General features: G+C 44.7%; 1 protein-coding gene across 3 annotated transcripts in view; it reads right to left on the bottom strand.

The window, feature by feature from the left end:
- Window positions 1-18,181, bottom strand: part of PFKFB2 (6-phosphofructo-2-kinase/fructose-2,6-biphosphatase 2) — a 65,403-nt gene that overhangs the window by 6,455 nt on the left and 40,767 nt on the right. For all 3 annotated transcript variants that reach the window (XM_056557983.1, XM_056557981.1, XM_056557982.1), the window contains exons 9-12: window positions 16,198-16,405; window positions 10,541-10,687; window positions 9,981-10,085; window positions 1-123 (exon numbers count right to left, since the gene is read on the bottom strand). The exon at window positions 1-123 is cut by the window's left edge and continues 7 nt beyond it. In XM_056557983.1, coding sequence (XP_056413958.1) covers window positions 1-123; window positions 9,981-10,085; window positions 10,541-10,687; window positions 16,198-16,405 — 583 coding nt within the window. The remainder of the gene's footprint in view (window positions 124-9,980; window positions 10,086-10,540; window positions 10,688-16,197; window positions 16,406-18,181) is intronic.

Genomic DNA, 18,181 nt, shown 5'->3' on the forward strand with positions numbered 1-18,181 from the left:
TTTATCCAGGAAGTAAGCCAAAAGACACCTCATGACGGCCTGGTGGCAAATGACTAGAATATTTCCCTGACGTTCCAACTCCATTATGACAGGTTCCAGGCGCTGAACAAGATCTTGATAGGACTAGAAATAACAATAATACAATGTATTACAATGCAAGTAAGACAACAACTCAAGGCAACAAAAATAGGTAATTGAATCTCTACCTGCGCAGCCTCTGCATAAGAAAACTGCATAAGCAGCTCCAAAAGACAAGACCTGTTTTAGCAGTGGCTTGATAACCCACAGGTTAATGTCAGTAGATCCATTTTTCGACAAACGCATTGTTTCACATGGACTGTGTTTACCATCCTCATACTTCCCTTAACACTGCAGGTTATTATCAGAATGGTTCCACAAATACGGTAAGTTCTGATATCCTATTAGGAATACATTATATACCATTTCTAAATGTAATTTTTAGGGGGGGCGGGCTGCACTTAAAATGAGGGGTAATTTAAGGCAATATGTAATATGAGTTTTCAGCAAAGAAAGTACAAGGGCTGCAGGGGTAGCAATCTCCTCCAAGCCCTGGTGCCAAAGGGGACTCAAAGGCACTTACCAGTATTAGTGGTATAGGGCAAGCTTTTGCAATCGGGGCTCATGAGCTTTAAGTTACGCCTTACACCTACCATACCAGTTTCAAATGGAAATAGAAGTAGTAGTGGCATAATTTTTTATTTTTTTTGCACAGAATGTAAGTGTAGATGTACACCAGCCTTAAGATGGCATAAGAAAGAAAAGAATAGAAGGCCTCGTTCCTTTTGCAGCAGCCCTCAGTGAAGTGAATGGGAGGCTGCTGCACAGTTCGCACTGCAGTTTCTGCAGCGAGATCAGGATTCTGCTGAAGAATGAACATGCTAACGAGTGTGAAAAAAAGTCCATTTGATATCCGACACATATTTCAGTGGTAAAATTTTGTGGGGGAAAAAAAGTGCTGATTCCATGCTATTTTGAACAGTGCAGATATTTCATAGTGTGTACAGGGCCTTAGATGCCAGTTGCGATGCCCCAAATATATCACACCATATGTGCCACATTGGTAACATAGTTCATAAGGTTGAAAAAAGACCAGAGTCCATCAAGTTCAACCTATAACCCTAATGAGTCCCTACTGAGTTGATCCAGAGGAAGGCAAAAAACCCTCATACTAGAGGTAAAAATTCATTCCCAACTCCAAATATGGCATCAGAATAGATCCCTGGATCAACGTTCTGTCCCTATAGATCTAGAATCCATAACCTGTAATGTTATTACTCGAAAAATGCATCCAGACTCCCTTTAAATTCTTTTACAGTGTTTACCATGACCACCTCCTCCGGGAGAGAAATCCACAGTCTCACTGCTCTAACAGTAAAGAACCCCCATCTGTGCTGGTGTAGAAATCTTCTTTCCTCTAAACTTAGTTATGGATACAGTCCTGGGTATAAATAGATCATGGGTGAGATCTCTGTAAGGTCCCCTGATATATTTATACATAGTTATTAGGTGTACCCTAAGCCTTCTTTTTTCTAAACTAAATAACCATAATACTTATAATCTTTCTGGGTACTGTAGTCCTCCCATTCCCCGTATTACCCTGGTTGCCCGTCTTTGAACCCTCTCCAGCTCCACTATATATCTTTCTTGTACACTGGTGCCCAGTACTGTACACAGTATTCTATGTGTGGTCTAACTAGTGATTTGTAAAGCGGTAGAATTATTTCCTTGTTGTGGGCATCTATGCCCCTATTGATGCACCCCATGATTTTATTTGCCTTGGCAGCAGTTGCCCGACACTGGTCACTACAGCTAAATTTACTGTTAACTAAGACTCCTTTTCAATGTTAGTCATCCACAGTGTTCTCCAATTTAATACACAATCCCAGCCCGGATCCCCCCCCCCCCTTTACAGAGTTTAGTATCATCTGCAAAGATTTCTACTTTACTATTCAACCCCTCTACAAGGTCATTAATGAATATATTAAATAGAACAGGACCCAAGACTGACCCCCGTGGTACCCCACTAGTAACAGTCACCCAATCAGAATAAGTACCATTAATAACCACCCTCTGTTTCCTATCACTGAGCCAGTTACTTACCCACATTTTCCCCCAGCCCAATTCTTCTCATTTTATGCACACATCTTTTATGAGGCACCGTATCAAATGCTTTGGAAAAATCCAGATATATGACATCCAGCGATTGCTCCTGGTCCAGTCTGGAGCTCACCTCCTCATAGAAGCTGATCAGGTTAGTTTGACAGGACCGATCCCTCATAAAGCCATGCTGATATGGAGTCATACATTTGCTATGCACCAATCCTGGGGAACAGTCCCTGTTACTATAGAGTCCTATTAAATAGGGGTCTGTCTATTACATTACTTAATTCCTTTAGAACACGCGGGTGAATGTGATTTGGACCTGGTGATTTGTCTATTTATTTATTTTTTTTAGGCGGCACTGTACTTCTTCCTGTGTTAGACAGGTGACCGGTACTGGGGAGTTTACCTTATCTCGCTGTATTTCACCTGGTATTTTTTCCCTCGGTGAATACAGTGGAGAAGAATGTGTTTAATATATTTGCTTTTTCCTGTTCCCAGTTTATAATTTCTTCCTACACTTACACTTGTGAAGTGAAGGGCCTACACTTTCACTTTTAACCTTTTTGCTATTTATATAGTTAAACATTTTGGGGTTCGTTTTACTCTTTTTGGCAATGAGTCTGTCTCAAATATTTGCGACTTTTATTTTTTTATTATTATTATTTTTTTTTTTTTACATATTTTGCATTTTTCCACACTGGTTCTCTTTTATTTCTGACCCTTTTATACCCATAAGGTATATACATCTTACAGTGAAAATTGAAGATATTTTTAACCTCTTCCCGCTATAGGACGTATGCATACGTCCCAGCACCCGACACGTTCGCACACTGGGATGTATGCATACGTCCTAGTGATCTTCTTCACTGCCACGGGCAGCGCAGGAGATTGGCGGCGGGACCCAGCTGTCAATCACAGCCGGAGTCCCGCCGCAGCTGCCGAGGCAGCGATTGCGCCGGTCCCAGCAGCATTAAATCCATAGATGCCGTGATCAATCCTGATCATGTCATCTATGGTGTTGACGGGGGAGTGCACTCCCCCTATTCACCAACGGTGGTGCCGCAATAAGATCGCGGGTCGCCATTGGTTGCTATGGCAGCAGGCTGGATCGCACAGGGTGTGTCACACTGTGCAGCAGTACAAATCTATTGCAGCATAGTATAACCTGTAAAAAGCATTTAAAAAAATCTTCAATAAAAGTATGGTGTGTAAAAAAAAAAAAAAAATGCCCCTTTCCCAATAAAAGCCCTGTATAATCACTAAAAAAGATTAAACCTTTCAGGAGCAAGCATTTTTCTGTTTTTGCACTTTCGTTTTTTCCTCCTTACCTTTTAAAAATCATAACCCTTTCAATTTTGCACCTAAAAAACCTTATGAGGGCTTATTTTTTTGCACCATCAATTCTACTTTGTAATGACATCAGTCATTTTACCCAAAAATGTACGGCGAAAGTGATAAAAAAAAATCATTGTGCGACAAAATTGAAGAAAAAACTAAATGTTGTCAATTTTGGGGGCTTCTGTTTCTACGCCGTACATTTTTCGGTAAAAATGACACCATCTTTATTCTGTAGGTCCATACGATTAAAATGATACCCTACTTATATAGGTTGGATCTTGTTGTACGTTTGGAAAAAATCATAACTACATGCAGGAAAATTATATACACACACACACACATTATATATATATATATATATATAATGCATATGTATGCATTTTTATGCTGGGGATCGCCCCTAGCAACGGACTACAAGGGCAGGATCTGCTCCCCCAGTATAAATGCACAACCGCATTTGGGGTTGAGTACCTCCAGCCATTTGAGACCACGTTTTTTGTTGTTTGTTATATATATATATTATATATATACATACATATATATACATATATACACACACACACACACATACACACACACACACACACACACATATATATATATATATCTGAGTAAAAGCAGAGTATATATATCTGAGTAAAAGCAGAGTTTTTCAGCACGATTTTTCGTGCTGAAAACACCCCCCTCGGCTAGTACTCGAGTGAACTCTCCGCCCTCAGTGGTCTTCAACCTGCGGACCTCCAGATGTTTCGAAACTACAACTCCCAGCAAGCCCGGACAGCCATCGGCTGTCCGGGCATGCTGGGAGTTGTAGTTTTGAAACATCTGGAGGTCCGCAGGTTGAAGACCACTGCCCGGGCCTTCGTCATCATCCATCATCCCCTTTAGTTTTGTACTCACCTTCGCTCGGTGGGGCGTTCGGGTGAGCTGGTCCGGGCCATCTGTGCTGCAGGACCGTCCGGTGGGGAGGGATAGTCGTTCCGGGCTGTCCATCTTCACCGGGTGGGTCTCTTCTCCGCGCCCGGCCCCGGGATAATGATGTTGCCTTGACAACGACACACAGGGACGTTCATGAGCAACGTCCCGATGCGTCGTCGTCAAGGCAACGTCATTACGCCGGCGCGAAGCGCGGAGAAAGGCCCACCCGGTGAAGATGGCCAGCCCGGAACGACTATCCCTCGCCACCGGACGATCCTGCAGCACAGATGGCCCGGACCAGCTCACCCGTACGTCCCGCGAGCGGAGGAGAGTACAAAACTAAAGGGGGGAGGGGGGGCTGGATGATGACGAAGGCCTGGGCAGTGGTCTTCAACCTGCGGACCTCCAGATGTTTCAAAACTACAACTCCCAGCATGCCCGGACAGTCGATGGCTGTCCGGGCATGCTGGGAATTGTAGTTTTGGAACATCTGGAGGTCCGCAGGTTGAAGACCACTGTTAAATCAGACATTGACAAGCGGTGATGATGAAGGGGGTGGTGTGGGATGATGACAGGGTAATGATGAAGGGGGGGGATGATGACAGGGTAATGATGAAGGGGGATGATGACAGGGTAATGATGAAGGGGGGGGGGGATGATGACAGGTGATGATGATGAGGGTGTTAATGCCGGGGGTCTGGATGATGACAGGGTGGATGATGTATTTCCCACCCTAGGCTTATAGTCGAGTCAATAACTTTTCCTGGGTTTTTGGGGTGAAATTAGGGGCCTCTGCTTATATTCGGGTCGTCTTATACTCGAGTATATACATTTTAAAATGGTCCTCTTCTGACCCCTATAACTTATTTTTCCTTGTACAGGGTGATATTTTTTTGCACCGTGATCTGAAGTTTTAAACAGTACCTTTTTTGTTTTGATTGGACTTTTTGATCACATTTTATTCCTTTTTTTATGGTATGAAAAGTGACCAAAAATACGCTATTTTGGATTTTGGAATTTTTTTTCTCGTACGCCATTGACCATCCGGTTTCATTTACGATATATTTTTATAGTTCGGACATTTACGCACGCGGCGATATCATATAGGTTTATTTTTATTATATGGAATTTGGGAAAAGGGGGGTGATTTAAACTTTTAATAAGGAAGGGGTTAATGTTGTGTGTTATAAAAAATGTTTTAAACTTTTTTTTTTTTTTTTTTTTTACACTTTTAGTCCCCTTAGGGGACTTTTAGGAAGAATCATTTGATTCCTCGTACAGCTAAATGGGATTACAAACAATCCCATTCATCTGTGTGCTCTGCGCTTGAATGATAAAGCCTGGTCCTGCCGACACGGAAGGAGAGGTAAGCCCTCAGGCTACCTCAGCAGAGGATCGCCCCGCCCCCACGGCGATCACGCTGCGGGGAGGGGGGGGGGGGGGTGATCCACTCCACAGGACCACCAGGGACTGAATACAGGCACCTTTAGATGCAGCGATCTAGAAGGGTTAATAGCCGCCCGCGGAGATCGCCACATGTCGGCTATTAACACCGGCCCCCATCTACAGGAATCGGCTGGGGGCCGGGCCCGTATGACGCGGGCTCGAGTCAGGAGCCCGTGTCATACCCGGTGAAGGGCCATTAGACATGTATACACACCCGTGGTCCTTAAGAGGTTAAAAAAAACACAAATCATATGCATAATAGGTATTGCCACACCAGTAATGACGTGTACTATAAGACTATAATGTAAATTATCCCGCATGGTGAACGCTGTAAAAAATAAAAATAAAAAAAATTAAAATAATAAATTGTGCTAAATTTGTAAATTTTGGTATAATAAGCAGAATAAAATTGATCAAAAGGTAGCACGTATCGAAAAAATGATACCAATAAAAAGTACAACTCATCCTGCAAAAAAATAAGCCCTCACTCAGTGGCGACAGAAGAAAAAAGTTAGTTGTTGGAAAATGAATGGCAGAAAATAATTTTGCTCAGAAAAGGAAAAAGAACATAGAAATCTATATAAAATGGGTCTCGCCATAATCGTACTGACCCACAGAATAAATATAACATCCCTTTTACCGCACAGTGTACACCATAAAAAATTAAATATGGCAAAATTTTTTCCAGTTTTTCACAAAAAAATGGACCACTTATATAACCCCTTAAGGACGCAGGGTTTTTCAGTTTTTGCACTTTCGTTTTTTCCTCCTTACCTTTTAAAAATCATAACCTTTTCAATTTTCCACCTAAAAATCCATATTATGGCTTATTTTTTGCGTCACCAATTCTACTTTGCAGTGACAGTCATTTTACCCAAAAATTCACGGCGAAACGGGAAAAAAAATCATTGTGCGACAAAAGCGAAGAAAAAACACCATTTTGTAACTTTTGGGGGCTTCCGTTTCTACGCAGTGCATATTTCTGTAAAAAGGACACATTATTCTGTAGGTCCATACGGTTAAAATGATACCCTACTTATATAGGTTTGATATTGTCGTACTTCGGAAAAAAATCATAACTACATGCAGGAAAATTTATACGTTTAAAAATGTCCTCTTTTGACCCCTATAACCTTTTTATTTTTCCACGTACAGGGCGGTATGAGGACTAATTTTTTGCGCCGTGATCTGAATTTTTTATTGGTACCATTTTTGTTTTGATCAGACTTTTTGATCACTTTTTATTCATTTTTTAATGGTATAAAAAGTGACCAAAAATATGCTTTTTTGGACTTTGGAATTTTTTTTTTACGTGTACGCCATTGACCGTGCGGTTTAATTAACGATATATTTTTATAGTTCGGACATTTACGCACGCGGTGATACCACATATGTTTATTTTTATTTACACTGTTTTATTTTATTTTTTTATGGGAAAAAGGGGGTGACCTAGGGAAGACCTAATAAATTACCTTTAACACTTTTTTTTTTGCAGTGTTATAGGTCCCATAGGGGCCTATAACACTGCACACACTGATCTCTCATGCTGATCACTGACGTGTATTAACACGCCTGTGATCAGTGTTATCGGCGCTTGACTGCTCCTGCCTGGATCTCCGGCGCGGAGCAGTCATTCGCCGATCGGACACCGAGGAGGCAGGTTAGGGCCCTCCCGGTGTCCTGTAAGCTGTTCGGGATGCCGCGATTTCACCGCGGCGGTTCCGAACAGCCCGACTGAGCAGCCAGGTTACTTTCACTTCAGACGTGGCGGTCAGCTTTGATCGCCGCGTCAGAAGGGTTAATACAAGGCATCACCGCGATCGGTGATGTTCTGTATTAGCCGCGGTTCCCGGCCGTTGATAGCCGCCGGGACAGACCCGATATGACGCGAGGACACCAGGTGGAGGACATAAATATACGTCCTTCGTCGTTAAGGGGATAAAGTAAAATATGTTATGAGAAAAACAATCTCAGAATCGCTCTGCTCAGAAAAGCGTTCTAAAGTTATTACCATTTAAAGAGAAATGTCAAATAAAAAAATAAATAAAAGAGCCTGGCCATTAAGGTAAAAATGGGTCCGTCCTTAAGGGGTTAAAAGTCTCCCATTTAGTGTCAGTTTTCATGTTTTTGAGGACATTATGCCATTTTATATTGTTAAAGGCTTCTCTGAATTGGTCAAACTTTGCCTTCCTAAAGTTCATTGTTTTTGTGACCCCTCGAAAGATTCCCTTATTGAAGAACAAGTTATAATGTATTATATTATGATCACTTTTTCCTAAGTGTCCTTCTACTTGCACATTAGTTACTCTGTCAGGTCTGTTGGTTAATATTAAGTCTAGTAGGGCGCCCCCTCTGGTCGGGTTCTGCACCATTTGGGACAGATAATTGTCTTTAGCTATAGTCAGAAACCTGTTTCCTTTATGAGATTCACAGGTCTCAGTCTCCCAGTTTATATCAGGATAGTTAAAGTCCCCCATTTTTATCACCTCATTCTGATTTGCTGTCTTGTTTATTTGCTTCATTAATTGATCTTCTGCTTCTTCCATTAGGTTTGGTGGCTTATAGCAAACCCCTATCAGAATTTTATTATTGTTATCTCCATATATTTCTACCCATATTGACTCCACATTATCGTTTCCCTCCCATATATCCTCCTGCAGTGCGGCCTTCAGACTGGACTTTAAAGACAAACTCCTCCCCCTTTCTATTTTGTCCAATCCTTCCTCTGTTATACCAATAATGTCATAATCCTCCTCAGACATCAACCACTCCAGTTCGTCAGTTTTATTGGTCAGACTTCTGGCATTAGTCAACATGCAATTCAAAGGTGTATGTTTTTTCTTCCTTTGAAGCCTTTCCCTATTAACTATTCTAAACCCTCCCTCCCCAGGTATATTAATAAGTCCCCCCTCTCTATCTACACTATCTTTCCCCTCTACGTTGTAGGTTCCCTCCCCTCCAGTCTCTAGTTTAAACACACCTCCACCCTTCGAACCCGAGCACCAGGAAGACAACACACTGTTCGGCGATCCCGGTCTTTGTGGCAGATCGCCCTGTCTGTCCCCTTAATAATAGAGTCCCCCACTACCAGTACATGTCTGGCCTGCCCTGCACTCCTCCCTCCTTACTGGGGCAGACACCCCCCCTGCCAGTCAGAGGCAGAGTTCTGCTGCAGTACTGCTAGCTCTGAAATGGCATCCCCCTCATCTGCCAAGCGGGCAAACTTGTTTGGGTGTTCCAGTTCAGGACTAGCCTCCCTGACACTTTTCCCTCTACCCCGTTTTGTAACTGTAACCCAGCTAGCTGCCTGACTGTCCTGCACCTCTGTCCCACTATCCTCCCTCACCTCTACCCCAGAGAGTACTTGCTCAGTGAGCAGGAGACTCCTCTCCAAGTTGTCAATGCATCTAAGTGTTGCCAGTTGCTCCTCTAGATGCAGGATGTGGGCTTCCAAATGAACAACTCGCACAGCAATATGCACCCTCAAACTGCTGTTCAAGGATCGCATACATTATGCAAGATGCACACTGGACTGCCTTTTCCAACATGGAGGCAATACTAGATTTGGGGATTGCAAAAATAAACAGTAAAAAAAAACAAAAAAAACACAACAATCAAATATTTCAATTAAACTCCCTGAATTTAAAGTCCCTTAATTTTAAGTCTCTCTCACTTTTATACTTCCCACTCTTTTATACAGACACACAATCACTAGCTCAGACAATCTGTTCGTGTATATAATTTTTTTTTTTTTTTTTTTTATAGTTACCAGACACCACCTCTCTTCCACTGCCTGCAAGTGAATGCAAAATGGTACATTTGGTAAACTTTGTAGCATTTTTACCGGCATTCTAAGAATAAGCCATTAAGGAGCAAACTGCTGTTTTTATGCCTGCACTTGCAGGAAGTCAGTCACATTCAGTCCGCAAACTATAGCCCACCATAACCTGCTGTGATCCGTCTTTAGCACATACACAGATAACTGCTGCTTATAAAGGGAGAGCGTCTTCGTAAAAAGTTCAAATCACATAATGGTTTTCTATGCAGTTTCCCTATCATACAAGCATCCCTTTGCCTTTTGTCGCTGAATATATGTATTTATTTTTCAATAGGACTAAAGAAAAAAATAAATTTAAGGGATTCAAAAAGCTCACCTCTCCTCCGGGGTAGCGATAGAGATATTTATCCTGATCCCTCATTGAAAATTCTTCTGGGAATTTTTCTTCAATCTCCTTATAGGTCATCTCCTCACAAACTCCCTAGCAGAAAAAGTTAGATTACTGTAATATTTTATCAGAATAATAGGCATGCATATTGTAAAGGACTTTTAGGACATTATACTTAAAGGGGTTGTCCAGGCAGCACGCGCTGATGCGTTTGACCTCAACAGGGGCCGGAGCATCAGCATCTTAATAGCAGGGGGGGGTTGGTAAGGAGCACAACATTTTTTTTTTTTTTTTTTTTTTAAACACATTACCCCCTCCCTTAGATATATAAAAGACATGCTTCTCAGACAACCTTTTTAGGCTGTTGGCATACCATATCTACACATGTCTGAAAACATCTAAATACTTGAGTTCACATTATAGATCTTTTATATTTTAGCAAAAGCACCATTAAACATCCATAAAAGATTAAAAACAGCATGCCAAACAAGAGCATAGTACTGCCAATCAATGCAAAGCAATGCACAGAAAACTAATCACTGACTTACAGCATCAATTTCATTGAGGATTTTCCACTGTTCATAAGAAACACCAAGGGCCTCTGCTGTTTGAATTGTTCTCTTCAGCTGACTGGTCCAAACCTTGAGATCCACTATTTCCTGCTCTTCAATAAACTTTCTTAGTTTCTGGGCAAACTAAACAAATAACATACTTTAGAAAGCTATAAACAGATGGCATGGTTCTTTTGATTTTTCTTCAATTTAAGTCTATAACAATGAATTACATAAGGTACTTTTCATCACAACTTTTACAGTGGTTTGTTCCAAACTCTTGGAGCGGGTGGTGGTGGTGGGGTCGTGGCATCATGGCCACGCCCCCTCGAGGTGTCGCGCCATGCTCCCTCAGTAGGGGTCTATGGGAGGGGACGTGACAGTTGCCGCGCTCCCTCCCATGGGCTTGCGTTGAAGGTGTGTGGCGTGGCTGTGGTGTCGTGGCCCCCACCATTCTAAACGCACGCTGGGTGCTGCACAGAAATCGCGGGGGTACCAGCTGCGGGTAGGGGATAATATGTCTAGGGGGTGAAGTACTCCTTTGGAGTTTATTTTCTGTTTAGAATGATTAAAGCTGTCTTTGAAAGGAAAAAGAAAAAAAAAAAAAGAAACACACACACACACATACATATATATATATATCTCTATATATCTATCTATCACATACACATATATTATATATACATACACACATGATATAATTTACCCCAATCCCCCACTGACACTCCTGGTGATCTATTTTTTAGTTGATGATGACATGTTTCCTCTGCAGGAATTACTTTGCTCAGCCAATCACTGATTGAGGCGGGACATCACTGGCACCAGTGACTTGCTCAGTGAGGCAGTTCCTGTGGGCATGACATGTCATCAGCAACCATGAAATAGCTAAGTGTGTGTCCATGCAGCAGGTGATGGAATTGGGGCAGTCCAGTAAAAGTTCCTATTTTTACCTCACCCCAGTCATATATTTCTCAGTATTTTTATCATCGGATAAACCCCAGGGATGTGGAAATCCTATGGCCCGGGACATTCAGTTCAAGGAGCAGGGCAGGTGAATTTTTCAGGCCTTTAGCCTTGCTTTGGTGAGTACAAAAAAAAAAAAAAAAAAAAATCTCCTTTTCTCGGTCGCTCTTCATTGGGGGACACCTAACTGATGGGACGTACCAAAGCAGTCCCCTAGGATGGGAAAACCAGAGAAACGGAATCGGTCCCGAGACTGAACTCACGTGATCACAAGGCCTGCGGACGAGCCTCCCAGGCGGAGACACACGAGGCCCTGAACTGAACTCCCGGCAGATCTCCCTTCTAAGGAGATGGACTAGGACACCAAAAGGAAAGAGCCGTCCTCTGTAGAGACCCAAGGCACTTGGATCATATATAGAGATAAGGAACCACAGGAAAAAAAGGAAAGATGGGATGCTGCACTGGAAGGGCCGATGCATAAGAGCAAAGACAAACAGCTGCAGACCCAAAAAACGCTGTCCCAGGGGCCCGCCATGATCACCCAGAAGGTTTAAGAGCCAGAATGGGGAAATGCGGATAACTTGAACGCCTTCCAACTCGGGAGGACCTGTATCCTGAAGAAAGGAGCGACAAACACCCTGAAAAGGAGGAGCATCTCGGATACCAGAGAGACCGACAAATAAACTGGAGACGTAGAGTCACCTGGAAGACGCACCCCGGAAGAGGAAGATAACAGACGTCTGTGAAAACTCTCCGGGCGACAAAACTTCAATGAAGAAGTGAAGGAGTGCAGAACCGAAAGACCGCCCCGACTAATGGGATCGCGGAGGAGTCTTGGCCGGGACACCACACATGCCCAAGACCTGAACCATCACCCAGGCCCAAAGAACCGGAAAAGCAGTCAAAAAAGAAGGCATGCCACAGCATCCTAGGACCAGAGCACACTAAAGAAACATCCTGCCAGAATGGGAATGGAGGGAGAAACAAATGAGAACCCAGCAGGGAATCTCTGGGTCTGTGCACAGGAAGGATGACTCCAGACATAGTAACATAGTTCATGAGGTTGAAAAAAAGACCAGAGTCCATCAAGTTCAACCTACATCCCTACTGAGTTGATCCAGAGGAAGGCAAAAAACCCTCATACTAGAGGTAAAAATTCCTTCCCGACTCCATATATGGCAGTCAGAATAAATCCCTGGATCAACGTTCTGTCCCTATAAATCTAGTATACATAACCAGCAATGTTATTACTCTCCAAAAATGCATCCAGACCCGTTTTGAACTCTTTTACAGAGTTCACCATGACCAAGACAACTTTGGTGTCAGTGCAGTACCACTGACACAGACGAAAGGGAAGAAAGAACACACTCCTTCCAGGTAGATTGTACAAACTTCAACAGAAGAGAGAGCCAAGCTGAGATAGTTGACAAGAAGCCCACGAGCCTAGACAGGAAAAAAAGGCCCTGTGGAATGCATTCAGCAAAAACCAAGGGCCCCGCCAGAAACTCCACCTATACAGTGGGAACAGCGAGATGGCAACATCTGGGCGGCAGAAAACAAACAACAAAGGGAGGACAAGAGGAAAACTCAAGTACAGACCAAGGCCAAGTACCCTGATCCCCGCACCCCTGTGGAAAGGGTGATTGGAAAAGCGCACCAGGCACAGGAGGAGCAGGGAAATGCCGACCCACAGCCATGGATAAGTACTGAGAGGACAGAACCCCCCCAGGCCCCAACGGCGACCCATTGCTGTCTGGAGGAGCTACCTTTTGTCCCAAAAGGGATTGGAATGCAGTACACTGGATCTGGGCAAAAAGCACAAGACGTGTGGAGAGCCATTCAAGATAGTGACGAGTAGGTGCCTGAGCCATCCCGGACCGAAACCCCGGGAAACACACCTGAAGGTATAGGGAGGAGCTGAACTGACTGTCGCCCCAGCAGGCCCCATGTCAGGACAGATGTGTACAACCGCCGCAGAACTGCAGAAACAAAATCACCGGATGCCCCGAGACACACCCCACCAAACAAAAAGGAAAGTGGGGGCTCCACACCTACCCACCTAGCATACGTAGGAACATAGGCATGGGAACCCCACAATAGCAGTGGGGCACCAAGACTGCGGATACGAACTAAACTGCAGACAGCAAAGGGGCCAGCAGGAAGGGAGGAATGCCTCTAGCAGACCAACCATGCAACCGAAGAAAGGAGAACAGGGAGATGCTGTCATTGCTGAGGAAATCCCTGGGACCTGCAGAAAAGAAGCCCACATCCCATCTCCTAATGGTGCCAGACACCAAGGCTGCCGACGCAGAGTCCTGAGAACCCAGGGTCACTCCAGACAACCATCCCAGAAGGCGGGGTACTAGAGTGCGGCCCGTCCTGGTGCTGTAGAAAACAGACAGACGAAGGATTGTCTGACTGGCATCAATCCCGTACACCTGTAGGGGACCCTACTCCAGAACTCTCACCCAGCAGTGAGGTACTTAAAACCTGGCTATGTCCGTGGCAGCCCAGAGGTCATAGACCGATGGTGGAGGAAACAATGTAGACAGCGTTCTGGTTGAACAAGAACACCCCCAGGTGGTTGGCGAAAAGGGAACAGTCAGACAGGCGATAACTGTGCCCCTTTTGCCATAGGAGGGAGGCAGAGGAGCCATGTAATGCATCCCTGACATCCTGTATAGTGACCGTGGGACACGCTGGGGCAGTTCTATGTACACCCCCCCCCCCCCCCCCGCACAGCAGTGGGGAACAGAACTCCAGCCGCAAAAAACAACAGTCGTGCAGCAGACATGTAGACAACTGTCTGGCTTACCAGTATGGATCCATAGTGGACCGAGAGACACTGTCGGGCACCACACACAGCGGTGAGGTACCGGAACTCCAGCAGCAGACACTAGCCGTGAGATGTGTGATAGGTGGTGTAGTAAACCATGAAGACCGCTATCTGGGCTACTGGTATGGAGCCACAATGGACAGAGAGCCATTCCGTCGAGCACCTCACACAGCAGCGAGGTACCGAAAGTCCAGACGCAGATACACCAGCCATGCGATGTATGGTAGGTGGTGTAGGAAACCATGCAGACCATTATCTGGCGTACTGGTATGAGTCCATAGACGACAACGAGTCGGTCGGCACCTCGCACAGTAGTGAGGTACCTAAAGTTCAGCCGCAGATACATCAGCCGTTTGCCGTATGACAGACGGTGTAGGCAATCATGCAGATCACTGTCTGGCTTACTGGTACGGGTCCATAGTAGATAATGGGCCACTCCATCAGTCACCTCACCCAACAGTGAGGTGCCGGAATCGAGTAGCAGATACATCAGCTGTGTGATGTATGACAAGCGGTATCAGAACCATGCAGACCACTGACTGGCTTACTGGTATGGGTCCATAGTAGACAACATGCCATACCATCGGACACCTCGCACAGTAGTGAGGTACCGGAACTCCAGCCACAGATACATCAGCCGGGTGCGGTATGACAGGCGGAGTAGGCAACCATGCAGACCACTGTAGCTTACATGCAGACCACTGTAGCATACTGACATGGATCCATAGTAGACAACGGGTCACTCCCTCAGACGCCTCACTCAGTAGTGAGGTACTGGAACTCCAGCCACAGAGACAGCAGCAGTTTGCTGTATGGCAGGCGGTGTAGGCAACCATGCAGACCACTTGTACCGGAGAGTCAGCCGCGGATGCGGCATCTGAGAAATGGGTGATAGGCGAGAACACTGTCTGGAATCGCAAAAAAGAGTTTGCACATTATATGGCACTCAGAAGTAGAAGAGAAAAGTTTGCTTGAATATATCCTCAGGCAATTTCCAAGGGAAAGTGATTCCTTGGCAACAACCGCCACGGCGGTTCACATATGCTCTACAACAGTGAGCCACAATGAAGGATTAGGGACGCCAGAGGCTCATGTCGCTAGGGAATGGCAGGTCACCTAATAGAAGTCAGAGTGCAATACAAGCATTGGCCACCAGAGGGAGCCAAAACCCAATAGTCTGAGTGACTGGGGAACACACTTATTTTATTTTATTTATTTTTTAACATATCAGCGTGAGGTGCAGTATAAAAAAACAGCACATATGTTCCCCCATGTGATACATAGACCACTGACAACAGATAAGGAGCATGGGCGTAAGGCTCCCTGCAAAAGTGCTGCCCGCAGGATTCTGTGCAATGAAGGAGTCTGCCAAGCGCCGCACAGCACCAGATAGGGGACAAAAGAGGCCCCTTCAGGCAAGCTCGCTCCGGGCTACTGCCCTGGGAGCAGGAGCTGTGCGAACTGAGCGCCGGCCACCCCCGCAGCGGGGGCGGAGCTAGACGCCGCAGAGTGAGGAATATACCTCACTGGATATGGCCCCCTCACCTCAGACGCCACATACTCACCCAAGATGTCTGCAGCCAGCTGTTTTGTCACCTGCATCACGTCATGCTTCAACAGACAGGACGAGCAGGGAAATAGGGGGACCCGGACCCTAGGTGCAACCCCAGGTGCTGACCGTTGACGGGAAGGGGTTAACAGTGCATATACCCATCAGTTAGGTGTCCCCCAATGAATAGCGACCGAGGAAAGTCAGATTAATACACACCCCTGAACCCTTTCCTATTTTATGACATTAAAGGAAAAGTTTAGGTTATGTATGTATCTTATACGCGTATACTGTAAATGTACATACTTGTTTTCCTCGTGCAGAAAGGCCCGAGTCTCCTCCAATCCTTCCAGCTAGATTACATTCACTTTCGCCATGTCGGCACAGGTAGATGGTCCGAGGCTGTACATGAATGTTCATGAGGTAGTAGACGATTTTACTCTGTATATAGTCCTGTACCTTGTTTACTAGGAATCTCTGGCCAACATTAATAACTTTTATAAGAGAATGGTCTCTATAGGGAAAAAAGTAAATTACACATATTTATAGAGTGAGAAAAAGGCTAAAATATAATGCAGAAGTGCAGATGACTGAAGGATTGCCACACAGTTACAGCTATATACAGTCACAAAACAATCTAAAATGTTCAAAGTGGTTTAGATTGCACCTGTATACTCAAGATGCACATTAGTTCAATCTAATCAATAAAACATTTAAAGGGAATCTGTCACAGCACCAGGTAGGGGGTTAAAAGTACCTTCACAGGCATACCTTTAGAGAGTAGTTTTTTCCTCAGGGACCCTAACCTGTCAAATATGTAAGAGATATCCAGTGGATGTGTGAAAAATTTCTCACTCAGACAGTCTTTAAGAAACACTCCAGTCATTCCCACCCCCCGCAAAGAGTATGCTTGCAGACATCAGACTGCTTTTAACTGCAGAGCATAATGAGATATAAAGGAGCATAATGTTCCTTTAAATGGGAATGGTCATTAGCAAAAACTTGTTATATAATTTAGATAACATTATATGTAGATTTATAATATACATTGGTTTAAAAAAAAAATAAAATAAAAAAAAAATAAATAAATAAAAGATTTTCGTACTTACCGTAAAATCTCTCTCTCGGAGGATCCATTGGGGGACACAGACCATGGGTATATGCTGTTGTCACTAGGAGGCTTCACACTATGGCAACAAGAAAAGTCGGTCCCTCCCAGCAGGGTATACCCACCTACAGGCACCTGAGCTAATCAGTTTTAGTCCCAGAGCAGTAGGAGAGGACCAACAGGTCAGAAAAAATAACAAACAAGAACTGTACAAGGAAACCACAGAATGAACATTTTACTGAACACACCCTCGGACAGGTAACCGAACCAGGAACACCAGAGAAAATAAGGGTGGGTGCTGTGTCCCCCAACGGATCCTCAGAAAGAGATTTTACGGTAAGTACAAAAATCTCCTTTTCTCTATCGGCTCCATTGGGGGACACATACCATGGGACGTACCAAAGCAGTCCCTAGGGTGGGCAAAGTAAAAACAGTCAGGCAGAAGGCTGGACCACAGCTGCATGCAACACTTTGCATTCCAGACTAGCATCAGCGGATGCAAAAGTATGAACCTGGTAGAACTTTGAAGGTTTGCAAAGACGACCAAGTGGCCGCTCTACAAACCTGTGAGGCCGAAGCCTTGTTGTGGAGAGCCCAGGATGCCCCTACAGAATGAGTGGAATGAGCTGAAACCCTGAAGGAAGAAGGAGTCTTCCCCTTGCAGCGGTAGGCTTCTGAAATAGCAAAATCACTCTGCCGAAAAGTCACTCTGCCGAAAAGAAGAAGTGACTGAGAGATAGGTCCGAACAGCCCTCCCCACATCCAGTTTGTGGAGAAAATGTTCCTTGGGATGAGATGGAGCCGGACAAAAGGACGGACGATGTCCTCTTTAAGATGAAAAGCAGAAACAACCTTTGGTAAGAAGGATGGAACCGGACAAAAGACAACTTTGTCCTGGTGTATGATCAGGAAGGGATAACGGCAGGAGAGAGCTGCCAGCACTGAAACTCTGCTAATAGCGATAAAGAATGCCACCTTCCAGGAAAGGAGGCGAAGAGGAATGTCCCTGAGGGGTTCGAAGGGAGTACCCTGCAGGGCACCAAGAACTAAGTTCTAGTCCCAAGTTGGTGTAGGGGACCTGTAAGGGGGAGACGCGTGGGCCACTCCCTGAAGAAAAGTCAGAATATGGGTATTGGATGCTAGAAGACACTGTAAAAGAATGGCAAAGGCCGAAACCTGATC

Source organism: Hyla sarda, chromosome 2 (assembly GCF_029499605.1).
Source record: "Hyla sarda isolate aHylSar1 chromosome 2, aHylSar1.hap1, whole genome shotgun sequence".
Lineage (NCBI taxonomy): Eukaryota > Metazoa > Chordata > Amphibia > Anura > Hylidae > Hyla > Hyla sarda.